The sequence below is a fragment of the Neodiprion lecontei genome, chromosome 5 (assembly GCF_021901455.1).
Source record: "Neodiprion lecontei isolate iyNeoLeco1 chromosome 5, iyNeoLeco1.1, whole genome shotgun sequence".
NCBI classification, from domain to species: domain Eukaryota; kingdom Metazoa; phylum Arthropoda; class Insecta; order Hymenoptera; family Diprionidae; genus Neodiprion; species Neodiprion lecontei.
In genome coordinates, this window is record NC_060264.1 from 1,875,184 (window position 1) to 1,897,025 (window position 21,842).

Sequence of the window (21,842 nt, forward strand, 5' to 3'; positions counted from 1 at the left end):
CACAGCTCTTGGCATTACTTCACTCCTCACCGTCTCTCACCGTCAGTATGATGCGTCTATCTTATACTTATATCTAGGCACGTACACTTGGGGACAATGAGTCTCAGACCTCGAATTTTTTCCACTAGACAGTTACGTTGGCAACACTGAGAAACCCGCAGCGCCACGGTCGGCCGAGCGCGAAACAAACTCGATCACAGTAAACGTAACATAACCCATGACCGTCGAACCTAACCTTAGAATTGACGCGTCGATCCAACATTTATTGAGATCGAGTTTGTTTCGCGTTCGGCCGACCGTGGCGCTGCGGGTTTCTCAGTGTCGCCAACGTAACTGTCTAGTGGAAAAAATTAACCGTCTCAGATTCATTGTCCCCAAGTGTACATGTATCATCATTTTCTTATACTTGCAAAATGTTGTTTTTTTTTTTTCGGAGAAAATTATAACACCATGGCGAAATTTTCACACACTCCTGGAAAATCTGGAAAACCCGATAATATCAGGGTATTTAAAAGGGATCGTTGGAAAACTTTTGGAATTGTTAAGGGATGTTTATAATTTGGTCATGGAAAAAACCGAAAGTATCGCCTGTTTTCTAACATGGGAATTGGAAATGATTTTTTGATGTAACAAGTTTACTTTTTTTCCTCGAGAAAACAAGTCGGCCTAAACTGACGTTTTTTTTTTGTACGTTATATTTTCCTTCGATGCGTAATGAATTTTAACCGAATATAGAGTTGATAAGCTGAACGATTTAGGTTTTTGGTAACTTACGAGAATTGGAAAAATTCGGGGAAAATTGTAGGTCTTAAGTCCTGGAAAAAGTGGAAATGTCATGGAATTTATTTCCCAAAAATTTGTTGCCACCCTGATCATGTTATTTTTTTTTTTTCTATATCTATTTTCGCGCGGATATAAATTCCATGGTCATCTTTGACACCTTTCTATACGATAGTTTCTAATCAACCTCCAGTATATTTTGTATTTAGTATGCGAGAATCTGATTATACGATATGTATTATGTACAGCGGTCGTAAGCGAGAGTGTGTCGTGAAAAAAAAAAACAAACAAACACAATGTCACATTTTTACATTAAAAAAAAATTCTCCAATGAGAAAAGAGTTTATTTACTGCTATAACAAATTACAATATTTGGATATGGCGAAAAATAAGTGTTTCGTTAGTAATACCAAATTTTCTCTTGAGACAAATAATGCTCGATAGAAATTTGTCAATAGTTGACAATTCAATCTACGAAATGAATGTAAATTATACTTCGCGAGAATTATCATTATATTAGTTGACGTTGCACCGATTCACGCCTATATTTGATTAATTCACTCGCTCGCATCGAGACACCCGGTATAAAATGACATGTGTCCAAAGTTACACGTTACATTCGGCACGCATCATTTCGTGTATATGTAATACACGATGTATACATGCGAGTGCGTACGCAGAGGAATAAATATACGTACGTGCCTATAAAGAATTTAATTAAATTTACATAAGGTTGTAAATTACAATGGGTATTGACAGAAGCGTTTAGAGTTGTATTAAATTTTCTGTTATACGTGACGTTCACTTGGCGTTGGATATTTATACCCAAGTTCGTGAGTTGGAGGTAGATATATACGTACGTATGTAATAACTACGAGGCGAGTTTGAACTAGACTTTACTGTTTTTAAGCGACGCGCCTTTGAGAAACGCTACGCACCGCGTTTGTTTCACCGTCGTATGCCTATACAGAGGGGGGAACCACCAATAAAACGCGAACTGAAACTCGAGGCTTTACTTTCCTCCATGCCGCCGATGCCCGGCTGCGACTCGGATTCTACGAGGTTTAAAAACCGGAAGAAACGAGGAAAAACTCTTAATTATACCCGGGAAATGGAAAAACGACGATGCGGTGAAGAGGAACGGAATTTGACAAAACTAACAAAAAAAAAAAAAAAAATACTTCGTTATCATTGTCATATCGTAGAAAGTTTTTTTTCTTTTTTTTTTTTGTTTTATATTCAGGCTTCAAATCGAAAAGCTAAATAGTTTCCAAACTTCCTTTTCTGATATTATCATACCATAAGGTGTGCCGATTTTACAAGACGACGATTCGCTTCCCGGTATTCGTAGGAGCGTTTGAAACGCTTACGTTTTGGCGGGAAATTTGAAAGACCACGGAGCGGAGCTTCGGTTTCTAGCACCTACAAGTAAATCGTAAATACCGCAGGCATAGCCGGCGTGCTAAGCGTTTAGAATGATATATTATATTTCTAAGAACAGCGGACGCGGCTTGTAAACGAAAGACTCGCAGTGGCGAAGAAGAAGAAAATTTAGAAAAAGAAGTGCAAGGTGCACGCAGGAAGGAAAGAAGGAAGGAAGGAAGAGGGTTTAAACCGATGTTTTCAACGATTGACGAACGGCTCGACATCAAAGAGACTCCCGGATCTCTTTGATATACGTCGCAAACATTCAACGAAATTATATTCATACTTACTTGAATATATGCGACATTCCGCGATAATTCGACCACGTTTCAAACTCACCGTTTTCAACGAGGACACGATAATTTTTCCGACTGTTTACAAGTATTCACAACCCTGATATTTGTGCGAATAATTTCAAATAAAATTGAAAGCGTCAAGTTCAAAACTTGGTCGAGTTGGCACGGAACGCCCCGTATAACTTGGGAAAAATAAATAAAAAAAAACATGGACCGAAATCGAAAGTTTTTCTTCTCTTATTTGTTACTCCGACTTATTCCGACGACGAACAATAAAATTTCGGAAACAAATGTAAAACGAAGTGTGTAAGAAGAAGAAGACACGATTTTCGAAACTATACAAACCTGCGGAGTAGTAAAAGCTAGGGATAAATTAAGTGGCGATGGTACGAAATCGAGCAAGAGATTGGCAGTAACATAACCCGGAGTTTGCATGGTAAACACGGTAATTGGGGTAGCTTGGCGTAATCAGTGAGGAGGTAAAAGAGAAAAAAGAAAAAAAGGAGGGAAAACAGAAGGCCGGGTTTGTTGGTCACTTAGGAAAGAGAAATTTTCCTCTAAATTAAACATTCCCATACGCGTGCAAAGAGAGGGGAATACGGTACATACGTAGATACGTAGATACGCAGATACGTAGATACACGTACGTTATTTCTGCAGAATACGACGCCAATCGACTCGGATAGAATAACTTTTCCAATAAGAAAAATCTAATCAGACTTTTCTCCAACATTATATTATGCTCTGCTGCATCGTCTGCTAAATGGCGCTTGCCGAACTAGCTCCTCATTTATGTTCATTTCCCATATATTTTCATTTCGCCTCCTTTTCCTTCCTCCCTTACTTCTCGACTCTCTGCGTGCAAAACTCGTCGATTTTTTTCTATTTTTTTTCTGTTCTCATTTCTACGTTTCATTCTTGCCTTCTTTTTGGTTCCCACTAATTTTAGGCTAAAAATTTGTTCGATATTTTAATTCTCGTCATTTTTATTACATCATGTATCGTTCTTAATCTTTTTTCTTTTTTTTTTTTTTTCAATACTTTCGGAAAAAAAACGACAGGCACAAGGATTGGTTTGAAATTTCAATTGAAGTTGACTGATTCGATCAGATTTTTATCGATTTGTAAAGTCGCTGTGTGTTTTTTTTTCTTTCTTCATAATTTTTCTTTTCAATGCAGCTAGTGATTTTTGAATCGATACGTTTTTTTTTTCTGAACTGAGAGAGGGGGGAAAACACTGAGATTACAAAAAAGAACTTATAGAATTGACCCACGTGAATTTTTCATTTTTTTTTTTTCATATTATTAAAAATAATATTTTCTTCAATCTTATGTATATGATTTCTGAAGGCTAGTTAATTTATACTTCTTTTTTTTTATATATATATATATATATATATATCACCTTGTTATCCCGAAGTGTATGATTTTTCAAAATTGCACCGACACTGACCTCCCGTAATATTGAATTCACGATTTACAAAGAAAAGAAGTAATGTTTCTGCAAAAAAAAAAAAAAAAAAAAAAAAAATCCAAGTCCTCGAAGTTGTTAAATATTGTTCAGTATTGAATTATTCTTTGTAAAATTTTTCATAAAAATACTTTATACATACGCATATACTCGACGCGCGTGACTATCTCGTCGTTGAATCAACCCAAGTATATTCATTCCGGCTCGCCGATCTCCTAAAAATTTTTGTCAGCAAACACCGGCTTGGGAATCGAAGTGGAAAAAACAGTGGTATGAAAAAAAAAAAAAAAAAAATGAAAAAAAAATTGACGGAATGAAAAGAAAAAAAAAAAGATACAGACATATAACCTAATCCGAGCGTTCCTGATCCGCCTCGATGTTTGATCCTCGTTTGATCGTCCCCGATTTCCGATCCTCCAACGCACCCGGTCAGCTCCTGCTTACTGGCCATGTAATTCGTTGTCCCGATCCTCGTCGTCCTCGTAGCCTCCCAAGAAAGGATCTCCAGATTCGAGATAACCCGCAGCTCTTATTTTCGTTTCGTTTCAGTTCGTTCTTCCAACAGGGTGATTTAAAATCTATAACGAGAATCGATCGAGTATTTCCTATATTTTATTCTCTCTCTCTCTCTCTCTCTCTCTCTCTCTCTCTCTCTCTCTCTCTCTCTGTCTATCCTACGATTTGTTAGATCCGCGGTCTGATCCGAGCCAATGACAAAACAAAAAAGTCAAAGAAAAACGGAGAAAAGAAGAAATTGTCTATAATTCTTTTTTCCTTCGTCACAAAGTATGATCCGGTTTTTTCACATCACGATTTGTTCGATCTCTGTGGGTGAGAGCTTTTGTATAATATAATTTAATTAAACTGGAGGGGGGGGGGGGGGGAGTTTATCCTTTGTTCCAGTTCAACTTGGGGTACATATTTTTTACCAGTTTTTATAACTATTATCGACGAATCGACCGTTGATGCGTAATGCAAATGTTCATCTCGGATTTGGAGTCTGTTTCACCGTCTCTCTGTTTCTCTTTCTTCTAAGAGTGCTGCAGAGAAAGGGAAAAAGAGAAGAAGAATAAGAATAAGAAGAAGAAACGTGCAGCACCGCGTTTGTGCGCATTACACATGTTAAATATACATTAAAACGTTGCGCAACCAAAGTCAGAAGACGAAGAATATCGTAACGACATGGCCCAATGCGCATTGTTAAAACGTGAGCAAGTACACCGGAGTGATTTCCGGTCAAACAAACCATGGAAACGCGCAGGCTCCACCAGGTTACCATTTTGCAATAATACGTGACGCGAAACATCGGAACAAAGATTGCTGTAAAGTATTGTCGAAAAGTTTAATTGACGACGAGGCGTTTAGTTCTCAAAATATTCATACTTAATTCCAGTTGGAATTTTCGTAAAAACGCGTCCTCGCGTCAGCCTTCACAGGCAGGTACGATAAACAAGAATCAAAGAATATTACATTATGTACCAAGGGAATAAAGTCGACTTTTATTCCCGCGTTACATACAAGACCTTATTTCCGACCAAAGTCCCAATATTCAAATAAATATTGCTGTCTTGGATTTCCGGGAAATATGTGATCATCTACCCAATGCGTTTCAGGGTAAAAAAAATCTGTCACTTTCGTCCCGCTTTTGAATTGAAAAAAAAAAATGTCGACATTATCGTTGAGCGGGGAATAAAAAGCATCGAATGCCCTCTGCACGGTGATTTGAATCACTAAATTTTCTGTCGCCCACGTAAAGTGACCCGACATAATCTTTCACCAATTAAAATACAGGGCTACGCGTACGCTTCAGTATACATACCTATCACGTATGTATGCATGTTCCTACCTACCTACCTGGCCCACATACGCCGGAGTGTAAAGGGTCTTGGAAATATGTACGCGCCGGCTTTTACATACCTTTATACCAAGTCCCAAAGTGATCGAGCTGGTTAATCCGTTCCGTCGTACGTTGTTTTACCGCACACGCGGTGGTCCGTGTGTAATTTTTGTTTTACTTTCTTTTTTTTTTTTATTTTGTTTATTCTTTATTCTTGTTCTTTTCCTACCCCGGAATCTTGTCCTTCCTTTTCCTCCTCCCTCTTGATTCTTCCAATTTTTTTTTTATTTATTTATATATTTTTTTTTTCTCCTCCTCCTCTCATTATCCTGACATTATAAGCGCAGTGTATAAAAACGATCTCTCTTAAAATCTGTGAACGATCGAACCATCTTACATTCGGTATCTTTACTGCCGCAGTTACGTAAACGGGATGCTGATTATTCAAGCAAAAAAAATGAATATCATATATTGAATTTCATGCCGGCGTGGCGGTATTTCGGTTATTTATTGCAAATACAATTGACGTCAATTTGAAAACGACACCCGTTATACAGTCGCATGCCTCTGCGTGGCTCTTCTTAACTTTGAACTGGTCCTCTAACTCTTCTCTTTTAACTCCTTTTCTTCATTCTCGCCGCTGCTGCTGCTGCTGCTGCTTCTGCTGCTTATAATATACTCCGTGAACTGCTCTCGCTTCTTCTTTTTCTCCATGTACCATTATAATTATGTATTATGTGTAAACCATTGACGGAGGAGAGTTGTTACATAGTTTCACGTGTATGCAATGTAACCTACATAAATATATATATATATATACACATATATACTGTATATGTAACATGCCATGTCAAATTAATTGACGAATTAATTATAAATAAAGGCGTGGTGCGCTAAGCATAGCTGCTGCGGGCCGTTGTTCGAAGAAAAAAATAAAACGATTTCAAGGATTCATACTATATTTTCATAACATTGAAGAAAACAGAGACAAAAAAACACTGCATTCGTCGTTGTCGTTACAATTATCAATTATCATCAAAATCAAATCGTGATCATATTATTGCAATATATTTAATGTACATTGTGATCCGCGGTGCGTTTTTTTTTTTTACCGCACGAATTATACACATTAGAGCGTTTTATTCGCCAGGGAATACGGTGCCCTGATTAAACACTAATAATAACGATAATAATAATAATAATGATAATAATAACAACGTTAATAATCATGCAAGGAGATTGGAACCTGCAGCGGCATCGCATCGCAGAAGCGACTACGGCGGCATCGTCGAGGAGAAAACGGGTCGTTATCTCAAATTGGCTTCTTGACTGGGATCTTTTTATTAAAAGTTGAAAACTATTTTTCATCTCTCTCTCTCTCTCTCTCTCTCTCTCTCGATATGATATAATCATACATATATATATATGTATATGTATAGGTATAACGTTAAACACGCATAGTAATATAATTATTTAACTTGGGAAATTTCAAAATTATTATACACACGTACAGGTATAACACATAATATGTAGGGTATGTATGTACATGAGTGATAATTAAAAAAAAAATAACCACGATAATAATAGTAATAATCGTAAAGAACAACGGAAGCGAAGTGAAAATGAAATTTTTTATTTTCTTTTGCTCCATCACGGGTCGAATCAATTTGCAAGAGAAATTTTCAAGCGTTATATGTATATTACACACATGTTTATTCTTATAAGTCGAGGGGTATAAAAAGGGACAGTGCACGTTGACAAATTTGTTAGCATATTTAGAACGCGATCAAAGAACTTGAGGAAATTATTATGGACGTTGAACCACGTCTGACGCTGCAAGTTGATGCGCATGCATATAGATTGTATACCTATACGTATATAATATATAAACTCGATGCTGCGGCGCGAAGCTTATAATATTTTCACCGACTGCGAACGGTCCCGTTTCTCATGCGTATATGATAATACACACACACACGTATAGATAATATACTTATACGCCTGTAACGCAATGCGCGTGCTAGCTTGTCGGATAATTAAGTGAAACACAGGTGGACCGCTCGTAATTTTCATCTTTCGCAGAATGAGAGGCGTTCACTTTCTCGTGTGTGTGTGTGTTGATCCCCGGAGTACAAAGATCTCCTTGGATGCGAAACGTGAAACAAGTCTATACTATATATACATGTATACATATACATGTTACATTTGCATGAATATGCGAATATGTTGACGGAATTGTTTGTACATATAAATGTGTACAAATTTTCATGTAGGTACAACCTAAATATGTGTATATATATATATAAAAAATCTGCGTTGATAATTATCGTTTTTTTTTTTTTTTTTTTTTTTTTTTACACCCGTACGGGAGCCAAATTCCTTGGAACTTAGGGTATACTTAGGGTTCATGAGGTCGCTGATTTGAAAAACGCGGTCAGATCTGAGAAATTTTCCAAAATTCAAAATGGCGGATCTTGTATGAGCAAATAGGATCAATTTTTGTATTTTTAGTCCACCGTATTGGATCCTCCATCTTGAATTTTGAAATTCTGACTACGGATTCGTTTTCAGCTACCCGAGAAACCTAAGATTACCGAGTTGCACTTTTCGCGGAATCATCGTAACCCTTCTCGAAACATCAACATTGACATCTAAGTCGAATTACGCGCAAAGAAAACGACAAAGATATCTCAAAGATTGTACATATATAAATCTTGAATAACCTATTCAAAAAAATTTAGTGCGATTCAAAATACTTGTAGTTTAGAGTTGGCGAAATTTAGTACACATTAAGTGTATGTAGCATAGTTTTCACGAGACTCGAATTCAGAAGAAGACGCGAAATTAATTAAAGTCGCGGTGCGTGATGCGTGTAAGTGAAAGAATGAAAAGGAATGTAGAATTGTAGAAGATGGGGGGGAGCGAGGCTTTGTTTTGCCCCTGAACGGTGGCTACCCGCCGTGCCGAGGAGCTAAACCAACAAGGGTTGGGCGCGGCGGTTGGCAGCCCTTAGCATATTGGCACACTGCGTGACCCCCTTCGTTGAACTAGCCTGCAAAACCACCATAGCGTGTAATTTACATGCTAAACTGCAAACTGCATGCGTAGAGAAGTCCCTCGACGGTCGAGAGAGATGAGAACTCGAAAAGGGAATCATTCGTATTATTACACGCGGTGGGGGGGAAAGGAGGAAGAGAGAGGAAGGGATTCAATCGGAGAGTGAAATTCGATGCGTGTAGAGTTTCAGGTTCGATTAATTCCACGTCGTAACGATACAATAATTACAGGTAAACCTTTTATACTTGTTTATAACCGAGAGATAAATATAGTGTCACGAAAATTGTCCTCGATCCTTTATTCAGGGTCAAGATAAGACGTTGAATGTTTCAGCGTAACCGTACGAAATGATGACGATTATCGTATTTTGACTAAATTGACCTCGTCGATCCGCAAGGCATACAAAGTCTAACTCATAGAAATCTACACGAGTGGTGGAAAATCAAATGACCTGCCACTTTTCTTGCGTCACTTATCAGACGAATCATACTCGATCCAATTAGATACGCGTGACTTACTTACCAATAACCCAAGTACCTGTTATCGTTTCTCCTGGTTGGAAGAAGTAACGTTCCGACCGTTTGAAATCCATTCATAGACCGTACCGAAGTAGAAAACATTTGACGTCTGTAACTTGTCATATTTTCGATACTCGTCACCCTGAAATTCATTCCACTGTAAGTTGAGAACTATGATAATGTCTTTCTTTTTCAACATTCGGAACACCTTAACTTCAACCTTTTCGATCCAAATGCTTTTTCATCCCTTTTCCTTAGGACGGTCCAATGGATGGAAGTCAATCGAGTCCATTTCATTTCCATTATTACTCTATGATCGCGATTTTTCGAGACCCCTTATGAATCACCCGACGATGGACGAGCACGACGTGTGTATGCGTTTATACACACACACACACACACGTGCACACCTACGTCATATATATACAGTTATGCGTGTAAACAAGAACTGCTCACCCTGCGGTGTAAGCATTGTAATAATCTCTTGAGGGTCTTGCCCTTCTTCGACCGCGGCAAATCATTGTGTATACTTTTACTCACACATGTAGAATTAGGTATAAATATACTAACCACAGCGATGTGCGGGATGTTAAAACAAGGCCAATCTTAATTAGGGGATGCTGCGGAACATATATCCCGCGGGATTTATCCACCAATCCTCCTCATCCTCCTCGTCCTCCTCCCAACCACCATCAGCTATTGTTCCAGTTTACCACGCAGCGGAAACACAGAGCCGATGATGCACTTGTACGGATCACGTGCCTCTCTCTTTCTCTTTCTCCTTTACTTTTCTCGTTGCGGTGATTTTTTTCTTCTTTTAATTATTCCTTTCTTTTTCTCATTCAAACACACGCCCGCGCGCAGAGTTGGCCAGTGTAAAACGGAAATCTAAAAGTGCAGTCGAAACTCTCACGGGATATCAAGTAGAGTACCTTGTGTACCGATGAACCCGGTTTACATACTCTTCTTGCGTATCCTGCTCCGCCTATCTTTGAATGTCGCGCCTTCGGTTGTACATGGACTTGTTCATGCGGATGTATTATACTCACCTTTCACCTCTCGTCTACTCCACACCGATCAATCTTACGCGAATAACGATGTGCTTTTCCTTCGATTCCAATATCCGCCGAGTGTAATCTTCATTGGCTTCCAAGTCTTCCATACCGTTTTCTGTCACGCTGTTGCGATTAGGTACAAAATTGTGTTTCCATTATATCCTAAAGTCGCTGAAAATCGACTCTAACACTCACGCACAGAAGTCATTGAACACATCAGGGATAACGTTGGAAGTGAATGGAAAGGATTCGACTGCGCATATGCTTGAAACCAACGACACAAGAAACCGATAGAAATCAATGTCAATCAATCGGACTCGTTCGTTTCACGTCCAAGTGAATGGTCCCTTAAGATTGGGGGGGGGAGAAGGAGTGATGCTCAAGTCTGAATGAATCGAGACCTAACGGAAAGCGTCTAGTGAATGGACTTGTGGGTCAAAGTACTGTAACACGACGATGACGAGGAGACCGAAATCCCTTGCAACCCACGATCAGAGACGAATCGTCGAAGGGATTTTGAAGCAATAATTTCGAGCATCCAATAACCCTAAATCCTCTCGGTAAGTGCGACACGTCGTGTCCAAGTTCAGCGTTGAGCGAGCCTCGAGATGTTTCCACAGCTTTTTCTTCTTCTTCTTCTTCTTCTTCTTCTTCTTTCTGAGTTGTGAAGAGAGCAGCCGAGGTGCTGACGATAGACTCGCTCCGCGTATTCGTAAACAAAACTCGATGATGCACTCTCTTGGTTCTCCTATGACCCATGCCTGCAGCAGCCTTCGTAGCCTGCAGCACTTTCTCTCTCTTTCTCTCCGACTTTTTCATCTCATAGATCTTAACCCTATATAAGTCTCGAAGGTGTAGATTGAGCCGTTTTATAGCCGCCTTGGTTTGTTTGCTTTTTCTTTCAAGTATCCACATACGGATTGTCAGACCACTGATCCGCGCCTCTCGCTACCTCTTATTATACCAATCTCATCGTCAATACTAGTACGTAGGTGTGTGGTTATGCGTCGTATGTGTGCGCCTAAATTCTTTTATATATAATATATATGTATACACACATGTATATATCTGCGAGACCTCGAGGTGCCGAAAAATATCTTTCTTTTTACCGTGCGTCCATAGGCTAAATGGTGGGATATCTCCACCCTGCCACTCGTCCTCTTTGCTCTTTGTGCCTCATTTTTCAATTCTTAATCAGCCACGACGGGAAATTCAATTTTACTCGACATAAATCGATGAGTGTATTACATTATACACGGTGTGTCGGTCCGTTTCTATTTAAAAATAAACAGATTGAAATGCTAAATTATAAACCCTCGACGAAAAGAAATATTCACTACCTATTTCTTGTAAGAAACATTTCGACGATTATTCGTTAAGGTTGTTTTTTTCCGTTGTTCTAGAACCGCGGATTAATCATAACTCTAAAATTGGTTCAAATAACGTCGAACCTCGATTCATCAGAGTTCTCTTTTATTCTCTCCCACGCATGTAATAATAAATATTCACTTCTTAATCCAAGACCTTCTCATTTACGATACGTAAATTATGAAAATTCAGTAACAATAATTTTGTTTCATCCTTACGGAGTTTCGTTCAATCGATTCATCAGTTCTAAACGTGACACCCAGTACACGCAAACTGATTTACTCGGCAATACAAACGTTTCGATTAATCCTGCGAGGAAAGATATCCCCCCATAAAAAAAAGAAATTCTATTCTTCGCCACCTCTTGCCTTTTTGGCGCGTTCGACTTGCAGAATCACTTTTCTCTTCTCACTCGAACGGTGTCTCTCACTATCACTAATCACTCGTAATAAATAATTAAACATGATCTAAACGTATGTATTACGTGACATAACAAATATATATATATATATATTTTTTTTTTTTCAAATTTTTATTATTATTTTTTTGTTCATTTTCTCCCTCTCACTCTCTGTGAACTCAGCAACTCCATTGTAAGGTATAGAGTTTTATCCCATTATGCGAATGGTTTTTGAACATAACTATGGCTAAGGTATAAATGGGCATATCGCTGTCATGGGAACAATGATTCGACTGACATGGTTATGACGGCAACATGAGACCCTTAATAATAATAATAAACATGGACGGGTACCTCAATTTTTATGAATAGCTCGTTCTGACAGCGCTCTCTTACAATTAAACTCACTCACTTCCTCCCTCTCACTCCTGCTCTCTTTCTCTCTCTATCTCTCTCTCTCTCTGCATCCTGTAATACTCGAAACATGAATATGGATTTTCTATTTACGATCATTCACCGTTCCCTCATCTCTTCCCATGGACTCCATTGTTGGAACGATTATAGGGGAAAATTTTGTGCCCACATCAAATTTCCGTTCCGTCAAGACTCCGGGAACCTGTTGCAGATAACCCAATGATCGATTTCAATTCTTTGCTTTATTCTTATCCTTCGTTAGTCTTGGATTTCAGTTACGTCAACCAGTGTGATAATATATGAACGAACCTGTAATCTGTGCAACTCCGTTAACTCGTCGGAATGTCGGTGAAGAAAATTACGTTGGCAGTTGCATTGATCAAAGTTTGAAAACCATGGCCAAAACCCTTACCTAGTAGGAAACAAATGCGGTTTGTTCGCTCTTGCTTCCGCAGAAAATTGATGATATTCGAAGGATTTGCCGATCGAACCAGGACCTTCGGATCCTCCGTATACCTAGTATCCTTAATGCTTATCGCTGGTCCGAAGGAACGGTGCAACAGCAGCGAAGGCAGCAGCAGCAGCAGCAGCAGCTGTATTCGTATTGATTTCAATATTGCGTGCAGAAGAGCGTTCGGTTTTCAGTCCGGGTGGGATATGAGACTCAGACGATGACGAGGAGGAGGAGATGGTGGATGAGGTGGAGGAGGAGGAGGAGGAGGACATCAAAATCGTACGTTTGTCGAAAAGCTTAGCACTTTAGTCAATACAGACCGATACAAGGAGACGGAGTTACGTTACGTACCCAGTGTTGGATGTAATATCTAACCAACCCGCAGTCATCGGACCGGAAACGTGGAAGATTTTCAGTAACGAATCGGTACATGCCTAAAGTATATGTGTGTGTATATATATATATACATATTGTAAGATCACAAATTATACCAGAAAGGTATAATATTTATTTACCTTGAATACGCGCAGTATAAGTGATCCTAGTTTTATGACCGGATCGCGCATCGCGCAACAACCCCCGTCACTATTTTCACTACGGGGGATTTTCATTATTTTCAGTATTTCCATCTGTTTGTTTTCCTTTTACGCATTTTAATGGCATTTTGAGTGTGGCGTTTAACTGCCGCTTTGACGAATACCGTCCTGCGTGCGTTAAATGTTATCTTGTGTATATTCCTTTAATGTTTCTTCATCTTCCGCAGCTCTCTCTCTCTCTCCCTCTCTCTCACTCTCTGTTCTTATTTTCCGCTCACCTACCGTGGTACTCCTCTCAACGTCGTGTATCTAGATGCAACTTCACGCCGCAGCGTTTTTCCATTGGATTCTTTCTACTTCCTTACTTCCGATACCTAAATCGGTGAGAAAACAAACTTCATCTGTATCCGAAAGTCACCGTCATAGTGACACCGATAGTTTGATCTTTTTAGAGGGATTAATCACCCGTGAAATCTTGTGCACGCTTTTCCGAAAATCTCGTGAAATTTCTTGAAATCTTTTAAATCTTTTGAAATCATCTGAAATCCTTCGAAATCTTTGATATCTTGTTAAATACCGTGAAATCACCTAAAATCTTTTGAAATCGTTTGTAATCGTTTGTAATCTTTGAAATTTTCTTTTGAAACAATCCTTTGAAATCCTACGAAGTCTCTTGTGATCTTTTGAAATCCTTGAAGTCTTTCGAAATTTGTTGAGATCTTTTGAAATCTTTTGAAATTTGTTGAAATTCGTTGAAATCTTTTGTAATATTTTGAAATCTCTGTTATTTTCTTTTGAAAAAATCCTTTGAAATCCGATGAAGTCTCTTGTAAATTTTTCAAATCCATTAAAATCTCTCTCTCTCTCTCTCTCTATCTCTTGTCTCGCTTAAAATCCCTTTCACTAAGAAAGATTCACTCGGACTATTTTTCTCCCTCCGATTTTTCCTTGTCTACGTTTCGACGCATCCTTCATCGACGTTCGAACCATCTTGATTTCGTATTAAACATACCTACGCTCCGCATGCGGGGGTTAATTATTTAGTTTCGAATACAGGGTTCGACGGGGCTTCGAAAACCGAAACGAGGGGTTAACGCCCACGGGCGCGATGGGTGTGGAGCATCATCGACTAAGGTCAAAGAGAGAAGAGCCCTATGTAATTTTCCACCCGAATTAATGCACCTGCAGTATATACGCCACTAATTATAGGGTCGTGTCGAATGTGTCGGACGGAAAGGGAGAACGTGATTTCCGAATGCTCTTCGCCTTGTCGACTTCTCTAACACCATACCATGATCCATAAAGACGATAAATACTCGCCTAACTTTGCCGTTAGTGCCGATTTAACGAAACCCGAAGAATTAGAATGAGAAGCATGAGAATAAACCAAAGTTAAATCACTGTCAATATTTTGAAATTCTTTCACGTCCATTATTCTTCGTCCGATGATCCTCGCACCTTCTTCAATCGCGTAACGAATCGTCGAGGGTTGATGACGAAGAGAACATTTTTTTCGTTTTGCAGGTACTTGGGCGTCGAGCCGAGACTGCTCGTCGTTGCCTCAAAAAACGGTACAGAAAATCCTGGCCAATCCATCGGCGCCGGTGTCGTTGGTCCAGCTAGCGCTGAGAGGAATTGCAAGACGTTGCATCTCACACCGAAACAACAAGACATCTGCACCCATTCGCCTCCGGTTCTGCAGGTAATGTGAATTGAAATTTTTAAAAAAATATTTTATCGTTTTACTAAATTTCAATTGACCGTCTTCTGTGAACGGAAATGAAAATTTAGCCATTTAGAATTAACACTGTCTTCAAATCTTGACTTTAAGCTCGTGCTGTACTCCTACCCTTACCGACCGAGCAAACTGGCACTTTTGTCTTCCTAAATCCCGAGATTTTCGGGATACGAGTAACATTCCTGAATGAAACGTATAATTTTGAAAACTTTATATATTCACACATAACATTCCTGAATCCTGCCGCAAACCGGCGATTCACCATCGAAATTTCAATCGTTTATTTAACGTAGAGAAAGAGAAAGGGTGAGTTTGCTCGGTCGGTAAGGGAGCACCACGTGATCTTAAGGTGAAGATGTGATAGAAATCAGAAAAGTTTAACGTGCGATATTTAACCGAGTTTGCAAATCCTCACAACCGCGCAAAAGCCACAGATTTCTCTGTCGGTTTGTACCGTTCGCGTTCGGACAAAAATCTTGACGCCCAAACAATTCAATGTCAATGAAAATGAACCGTGACCAAGAAAAATGGAGCGTGGGAGGCGAGTCGACGATTGAGCGAGACTTTCCCCCCCAAACCCCCGATGGGGGCAAAACGGCATTTACCTTTCCTAATGCGTAAATCTTGTGAGATCCACGGCCGGGGATCCACAGACGGACCTAGACAAACTTCGAGGCAAAACCTGGATTTTTTCTTTGACCCGTGCCGCCGCCCAACCGCGGAGGAAGACGACTGACTTTGTCGTTTCCGATGAACCGACTCACCACAAATACCAGCCCGCATGAATATTCATACTGGAGAACCTCGCGCGCCCAAAAAACTATTCTCACAAGCATTGTTTTATTTATTTTTTTTTTTATTCTTACCATTCTCTATCAGGTACGGGATTTCATATTTATTATTCCTTCATCGTTGAACGGACGATTAGCTTCAGCGATTCAAAGCATCTTGTCGCGCCAATTTTCGAAGTATGTCGACAGAGGTGGAAAAAAACTGTACGAAGTCCGACGGATTGATTCTGTATTATAAGTAAATAATTTTTTTTTTCTTGCTGTGACGATAAAACCGAACTGTTTTAACAAAATTGAAATAACAGTGTTTAACGTAAAAAAAGAAATATTTCTTTTTCTTTTCTACGAGCTTGTATTTTAATTCTATACATCGAACAATAACCGAAATCGTCGTTTATTACTTATAAAGTTTGCTTTTATCTTTGATAGTTTGATAAGTAACAAAAACTTAAGATTTTGAATAAGAATGATTCAAATGCGAAACTGAAGTTCGTTTAATCGTTATTTACACAATAAATGTATGAAATAATAGATCATTTTTCTTAAAACCCGAAATATCGTCTAGTTTCTACAAAAACAAACTTTATCTAATAAAACTATTTTTTTTCTTTTATTACTTACGTGAAAGAAATCAAAAAAATTTGACGTCCTAAACCCAGACTCAAAATTTGCTTCGACCGGTGGCGCTCTTTGATCGAGAGTTCAACATTCGAAATTAAAAGATTGAAGATTGAGAACCCTATTCACTTATACATCAATTAGACATTATTTATCTTCCCGGATTCAATTCGATCATCTTCTGCAGCTGGCCGGCTCTGAAACCTGTGTTTTGTAATTTTTGTTCTTCCTCTTTCACTTATGCCTCACACTTTATTTTGACTAGACTGTACCTACATCAGATTCATCGTTAAGTTCATCACTCTTCCAGCCTCCCTTCTCACTTCCTCTCTCTCTCTCTCTCTCTCTCTCTCTCTCTCTCTCTCTCTCTCTCTCTCTCTCTCTCTCTCTCTCTCTCTCTCTCTCTCTCTCTCTCTCTCTCTCCTTTTCCTCTTTTTTTGTAAGACCTCCTGGAATCAGGTGTTTTCTTTTTTCCTTGCTTCTTTTTAAACCCGTCCTCCTCCCGTTCCCTTTTCGCCGCAGTCGTTTTACCTGTAATTATACTGTTTCAGGCTATTAGCGCCGGGGCGAGACTGGCGATCGAGGAATGCCAACATCAGTTCCGATCGGCCAGATGGAACTGCTCGGTGAATATCGACACACCGAATAATATTTTCGGCGGCGTTATGTCAGTCAGTGAGTCAATGCTGCTTTTCTCTCGATGCTTCCATTTCATTTCCTGCTTTTTTGACCACTATCTTTTTTTTTTTTTTTTTTTGATGGAAGATAACCCAACAAGATAATAATATTTAAGTAAGTTATTTAGCATATTTTTAAGTATAATATAAAAAATTATTGTTTGTAAATAAATAATATTTAAATTAACTCACATTATCTCAACACTTAGTACGTAAATTATGTGATTTTTTTTTTTTTTCTAAATTCTATTTTCTAAAAAAATGGCTCTACAGGTTCGCCATTTTTTAATATTTGTTGATAATAATCTTCAGTATTATACTTAAATATATGCCTAATAACTTCCTCAAATATTGTTATCTTATAACCTTTTCAACGATCAAAAAAAAAAAAAAACTGGCGCATTGTTTAGGTTTTTACAGCGATGTCTTACCCTTTACTCTATAACATCGTTTATTCCCGACTGAACCATAATGTTTAACTTTTTCTTACCTGAAAAGTGGATCGAAAATGAGAAATTTGCCGACACTTCATTGAAAATGCCAAATGACACTTTTCTCCCGCAAATCCGATTGTTCCAAGAAAATGCGGGAATAAAGTAGACTTTTCTCGCTTCGCTCGGGCAATAAACCCGCCAGCGAGAATAATCCCCGACTTTATTCCCTCGTTCCATAATGTACTATTCTTGTCATCCTCTCGCCTCTCGTTTTCTTAATATTTTTTCTTCGAAATTGAATGAATTTTCTCTTTCCAGATAGCCGCGAAGCTGCCTTCGTTTACGCGATATCTGCCGCCGGGGTTGCTTACAGCGTTACGCGAGCTTGCGCCAGGGGTGAATTGAACGATTGTTCCTGCGACAATCGGGTCAGGACGCGGCAACCCAGACATTGGAAATGGGGCGGATGTAGCGAGGTAATTACAGCTTTAATCGATTTTAATTACGAGACGTGAGGATCGTTCAATTTTCGATCAAAGTTTATAGATATTGTTTCTTTTCCAAAATTTCTATCGCCAAATTTTTCAGGTATGTAGGAACTTTGTGGTCGAAGATTAAAACAGAATTTTCATCAATTTTTCAATATGCAAACTAGAGAGAATGAGTGTTCGCTCGTCAATCGAAAACGCATAAAAATGGATTACTCTCTTTTCTGATTTTCCGATAAAGTTGCGTGTTTCTGTTATTTGAATTTCAGTTCAATTGCTGTACTTTCGCAAATTCTCCGATCGATTAACGAAGAATTTTGATCCTCGAAGAAAAACGATCGTACCTACCACGTCGAAATTTAAACAACCGTCAAGACGTTCCGTTTCTCACTGCATAATTTTCCCGTCGTAAAATTCTTCCTTGGAACAAAATTTTCGCCATTAGACAAAAATTCACCCATTATACCTATACAGCAACGAAAAAAAAAAATATATTTAAGTCGCGTACAGGTAAATGGATGCATTTCACGTGAACAGGTGACCCCTTGTAGACATTGTGAGCTTACAAGGGGATTACCAGGCTAAGCTTGTTAAGTCACGACGACGACGACGAGGAGGGGGATGGAGGAACGACTCTACGTCGTACCGACGTCGACACCGCCCTTAAACGCGACGTATGTAGAGTAGGTACGTCGGGGGGTGAAGGAGAGGCGAGGGGGGCACGTATGCAAACTAACGATATAATACGTCGACTATTTGTCGAAACGCGTTGAAAGATTTCCTTAACAAGGGTCCCGCGGGATGACGAGAGAGAAGACTCGAGACCCGAGACTTGCTCGAGACTCGGGGAAACCTCCACCTACCCCCCTCGCTTCTCGCTCTCTGCACACGCCTGCGGGATAACAATGTTTATTTAGTTACATACACGTTCCATACTCTCTGTATACTTGATATTTATAATGCCCAACAACGTCGTCAGCGATCTTTCTACTTGTTCTTAAGTGCATTGCGCGCTGTATACGCTACATACGCATATATACATGTACATGTATATATAAATATATTACCTGTACCTTGTGCGTACAATATATGTTGGTATATATTTAATATTATACGCGCAACGAAGCGGAAAAATTTTCGGGAGCGGAGAAAGGAGTTGAATAAATATTTTCTTCGTGTAATAGTTTTTATATTTTTAAAACGGATATTTCAGGATATTCATTTCGGTGAGAAATTTTCTCGCGAATGGTCCGACGGCGGCGAGGAACCTGTGAAAGAAGGTAATTTGTCCGGGCCGACAGGACTCGCTGGACAATTGATGAGGAAACACGATAGCGAGGCCGGGAGAAGAGCCGTTCGGTCCAGAATGCAACGGATCTGCAAATGTCACGGTAAGAATTTTAGTAAGCTAAATTATCTCTTTTCAGAAATTTTCATCGAAGGTGAAACTATCGCTAAAATATTCTTGCCACATTTCCGAACAGCTTGGTTTTTCACTGGTTAACTTTTGGGTACTTGAGACAATCCTGAAGCCAAAATAAAACTCGATGTGGACGGATAATCGGCGGCCATTTTGATTCTTCTCCTGCGACGTTTTAATCTCGTTATTTCTCTTCGGCTTTTCCTTGTTATACGCTTTAAACCTGCAGCCCCTCTGCGTTCTTCTTCCTAGGTATGTCTGGCTCGTGCAGCGTAAGAGTATGCTGGCGAAAGTTGCCGCAGTTCAGAGTTGCAGGAGCGGCGTTGGCCGCCCGTCACGAGGGTGCAGCTCTGGTTAGACTCGCTCAAAGGGGCGGTCGAAGACCCGCCAGACTTAGACCAGCCAGACCAGATCTGAAACGGCCTAACAAAACGGACCTGGTTTATCTGGAAGATAGTCCCGATTACTGCGAGAGAAACATCACGTAAGTTAAACAAAGCCGAGAAACGACGAAACGGATTCCGTATACGACAGCATCGTTGCATTGCGCGTATTTAAAAATTCATGTTCCCACTTGAATGATCATCGTATTTCTCTTCTTTTTTTCATGTTGCATTCGGGATCAAAAGCAATATGAACGTTCAGCCTGGTATATGTATAATCAATGACTCCTCTACCTATGCATAGGTGTATGAAGATACGCATACCTACACTGCGTTTGAATTTCGGCGAATCAATAGAAGCCGTGTAAAATCATGGGGGTCAATGTCAATAAAGCTGAATCTGCACAGTTTTTCTACTGCAGCCGGTACTTCCTACTGCAGGATATTTGCTAAATTAAAAATCAATTTTTTTTTTTAGCAAATTTCGACTTCCTGATTGTTCATTTTTTTATTTTTAGTTCCTATTTTTATTTATAACGTTCATTTCTCCACAGACTCGGAATACCCGGGACTCGAGGAAGACTTTGCAACAGGACATCTCCGGGTCTCGACGGATGTCGGCTGCTTTGTTGCGGTCGTGGTTATCAGACGCGAGTACGGGACGTTACCGAGAAATGCAATTGCAGATTTGTATGGTGTTGTCGGGTGCAGTGCGACGACTGTCGACACACGCGCGAGGAGCACGTTTGTAACTGAGATTAATCATTCACTTTCACCCAAATATTAACTATATATTTAAATATATAACGGTAATATTTAATTTTATCCACAAAACTCTCTGTATTATTAATATTATTATTAATATTGTTATATTTTTTTATGCGTCGAAGTGGAAAACCCGTAATTTATTGTTGAAAGTCATCGAGTCTTTTGGTGTCGATTGAACAGAAATTATATTAAAAGATAACGAGTAAAGTAACTGGCACTAATTAATATTTGCTAATCGTCTCTTGATCAGTTTTTTTCGGGACTTACTTTATGAAAAGAATTCGATTATTTCATTAAATCAAGTTTCGTTTCTCAATCAGCATTCGTTGATTATTTAATTTCCAGAACAAATAAAAATAAAAAAAAAAATAAATGAATAAAAAATAAAGAAATTTCTGCTTCCGAAAAAGAATAATTATCTTTCCAAAGTAAAACTTTATTCTATACGTGAATAATATTATATATAATAATAAGTGAAATATTGTAATTAATAATAATATAATTATTAATCACCTATAATATCCGAGAGTTTGCTCGACTGATTGAGGGTTTGATAAATTCAAGACGTTAATACCGGATTATATACATTTTTTTAAGGCTAAAAGAGGCTACGAGGTACTTACCAGACAAACATAACATTTATAAAACGTATGAACCCTGAAAACCGTGTATTTTTACGTGTTTGAATGTATGAAGAATGAGTGGTAGTTCTTTTTTTTTCTTTATTTCTATGCCGCTGACTCTCGGAATCTCGATTGCGAATATAAATTTCATATAACTACCTAATCTACGATAATAATTAAGATGCCAATGCTCTCTAGCGCCTAGGATTTTTGACCTAAGTACGCCTGACGGTACTTATATTATTGATATAAATTATATACGAAATAAGTTGAGAAGAAAAAGAAAACAAA

The 21,842-nt window shown here is 38.9% G+C and overlaps 1 protein-coding gene across 1 annotated transcript in view; it reads left to right on the forward strand.

Moving 5' to 3' along the window:
• The window catches only part of LOC107220942 (protein Wnt-4-like), a 49,325-nt gene extending 27,759 nt beyond the window's left edge, over positions 1–21,566 (forward strand). The window contains exons 2-7 of the mRNA XM_046739779.1: positions 15,136–15,313; positions 17,310–17,433; positions 18,188–18,345; positions 19,571–19,748; positions 20,030–20,261; positions 20,715–21,566. Coding sequence (XP_046595735.1) covers positions 15,136–15,313; positions 17,310–17,433; positions 18,188–18,345; positions 19,571–19,748; positions 20,030–20,261; positions 20,715–20,916 — 1,072 coding nt within the window. The 3' untranslated portion in view covers positions 20,917–21,566. The remainder of the gene's footprint in view (positions 1–15,135; positions 15,314–17,309; positions 17,434–18,187; positions 18,346–19,570; positions 19,749–20,029; positions 20,262–20,714) is intronic.
• Positions 21,567–21,842: the final 276 nt, after the last annotated feature.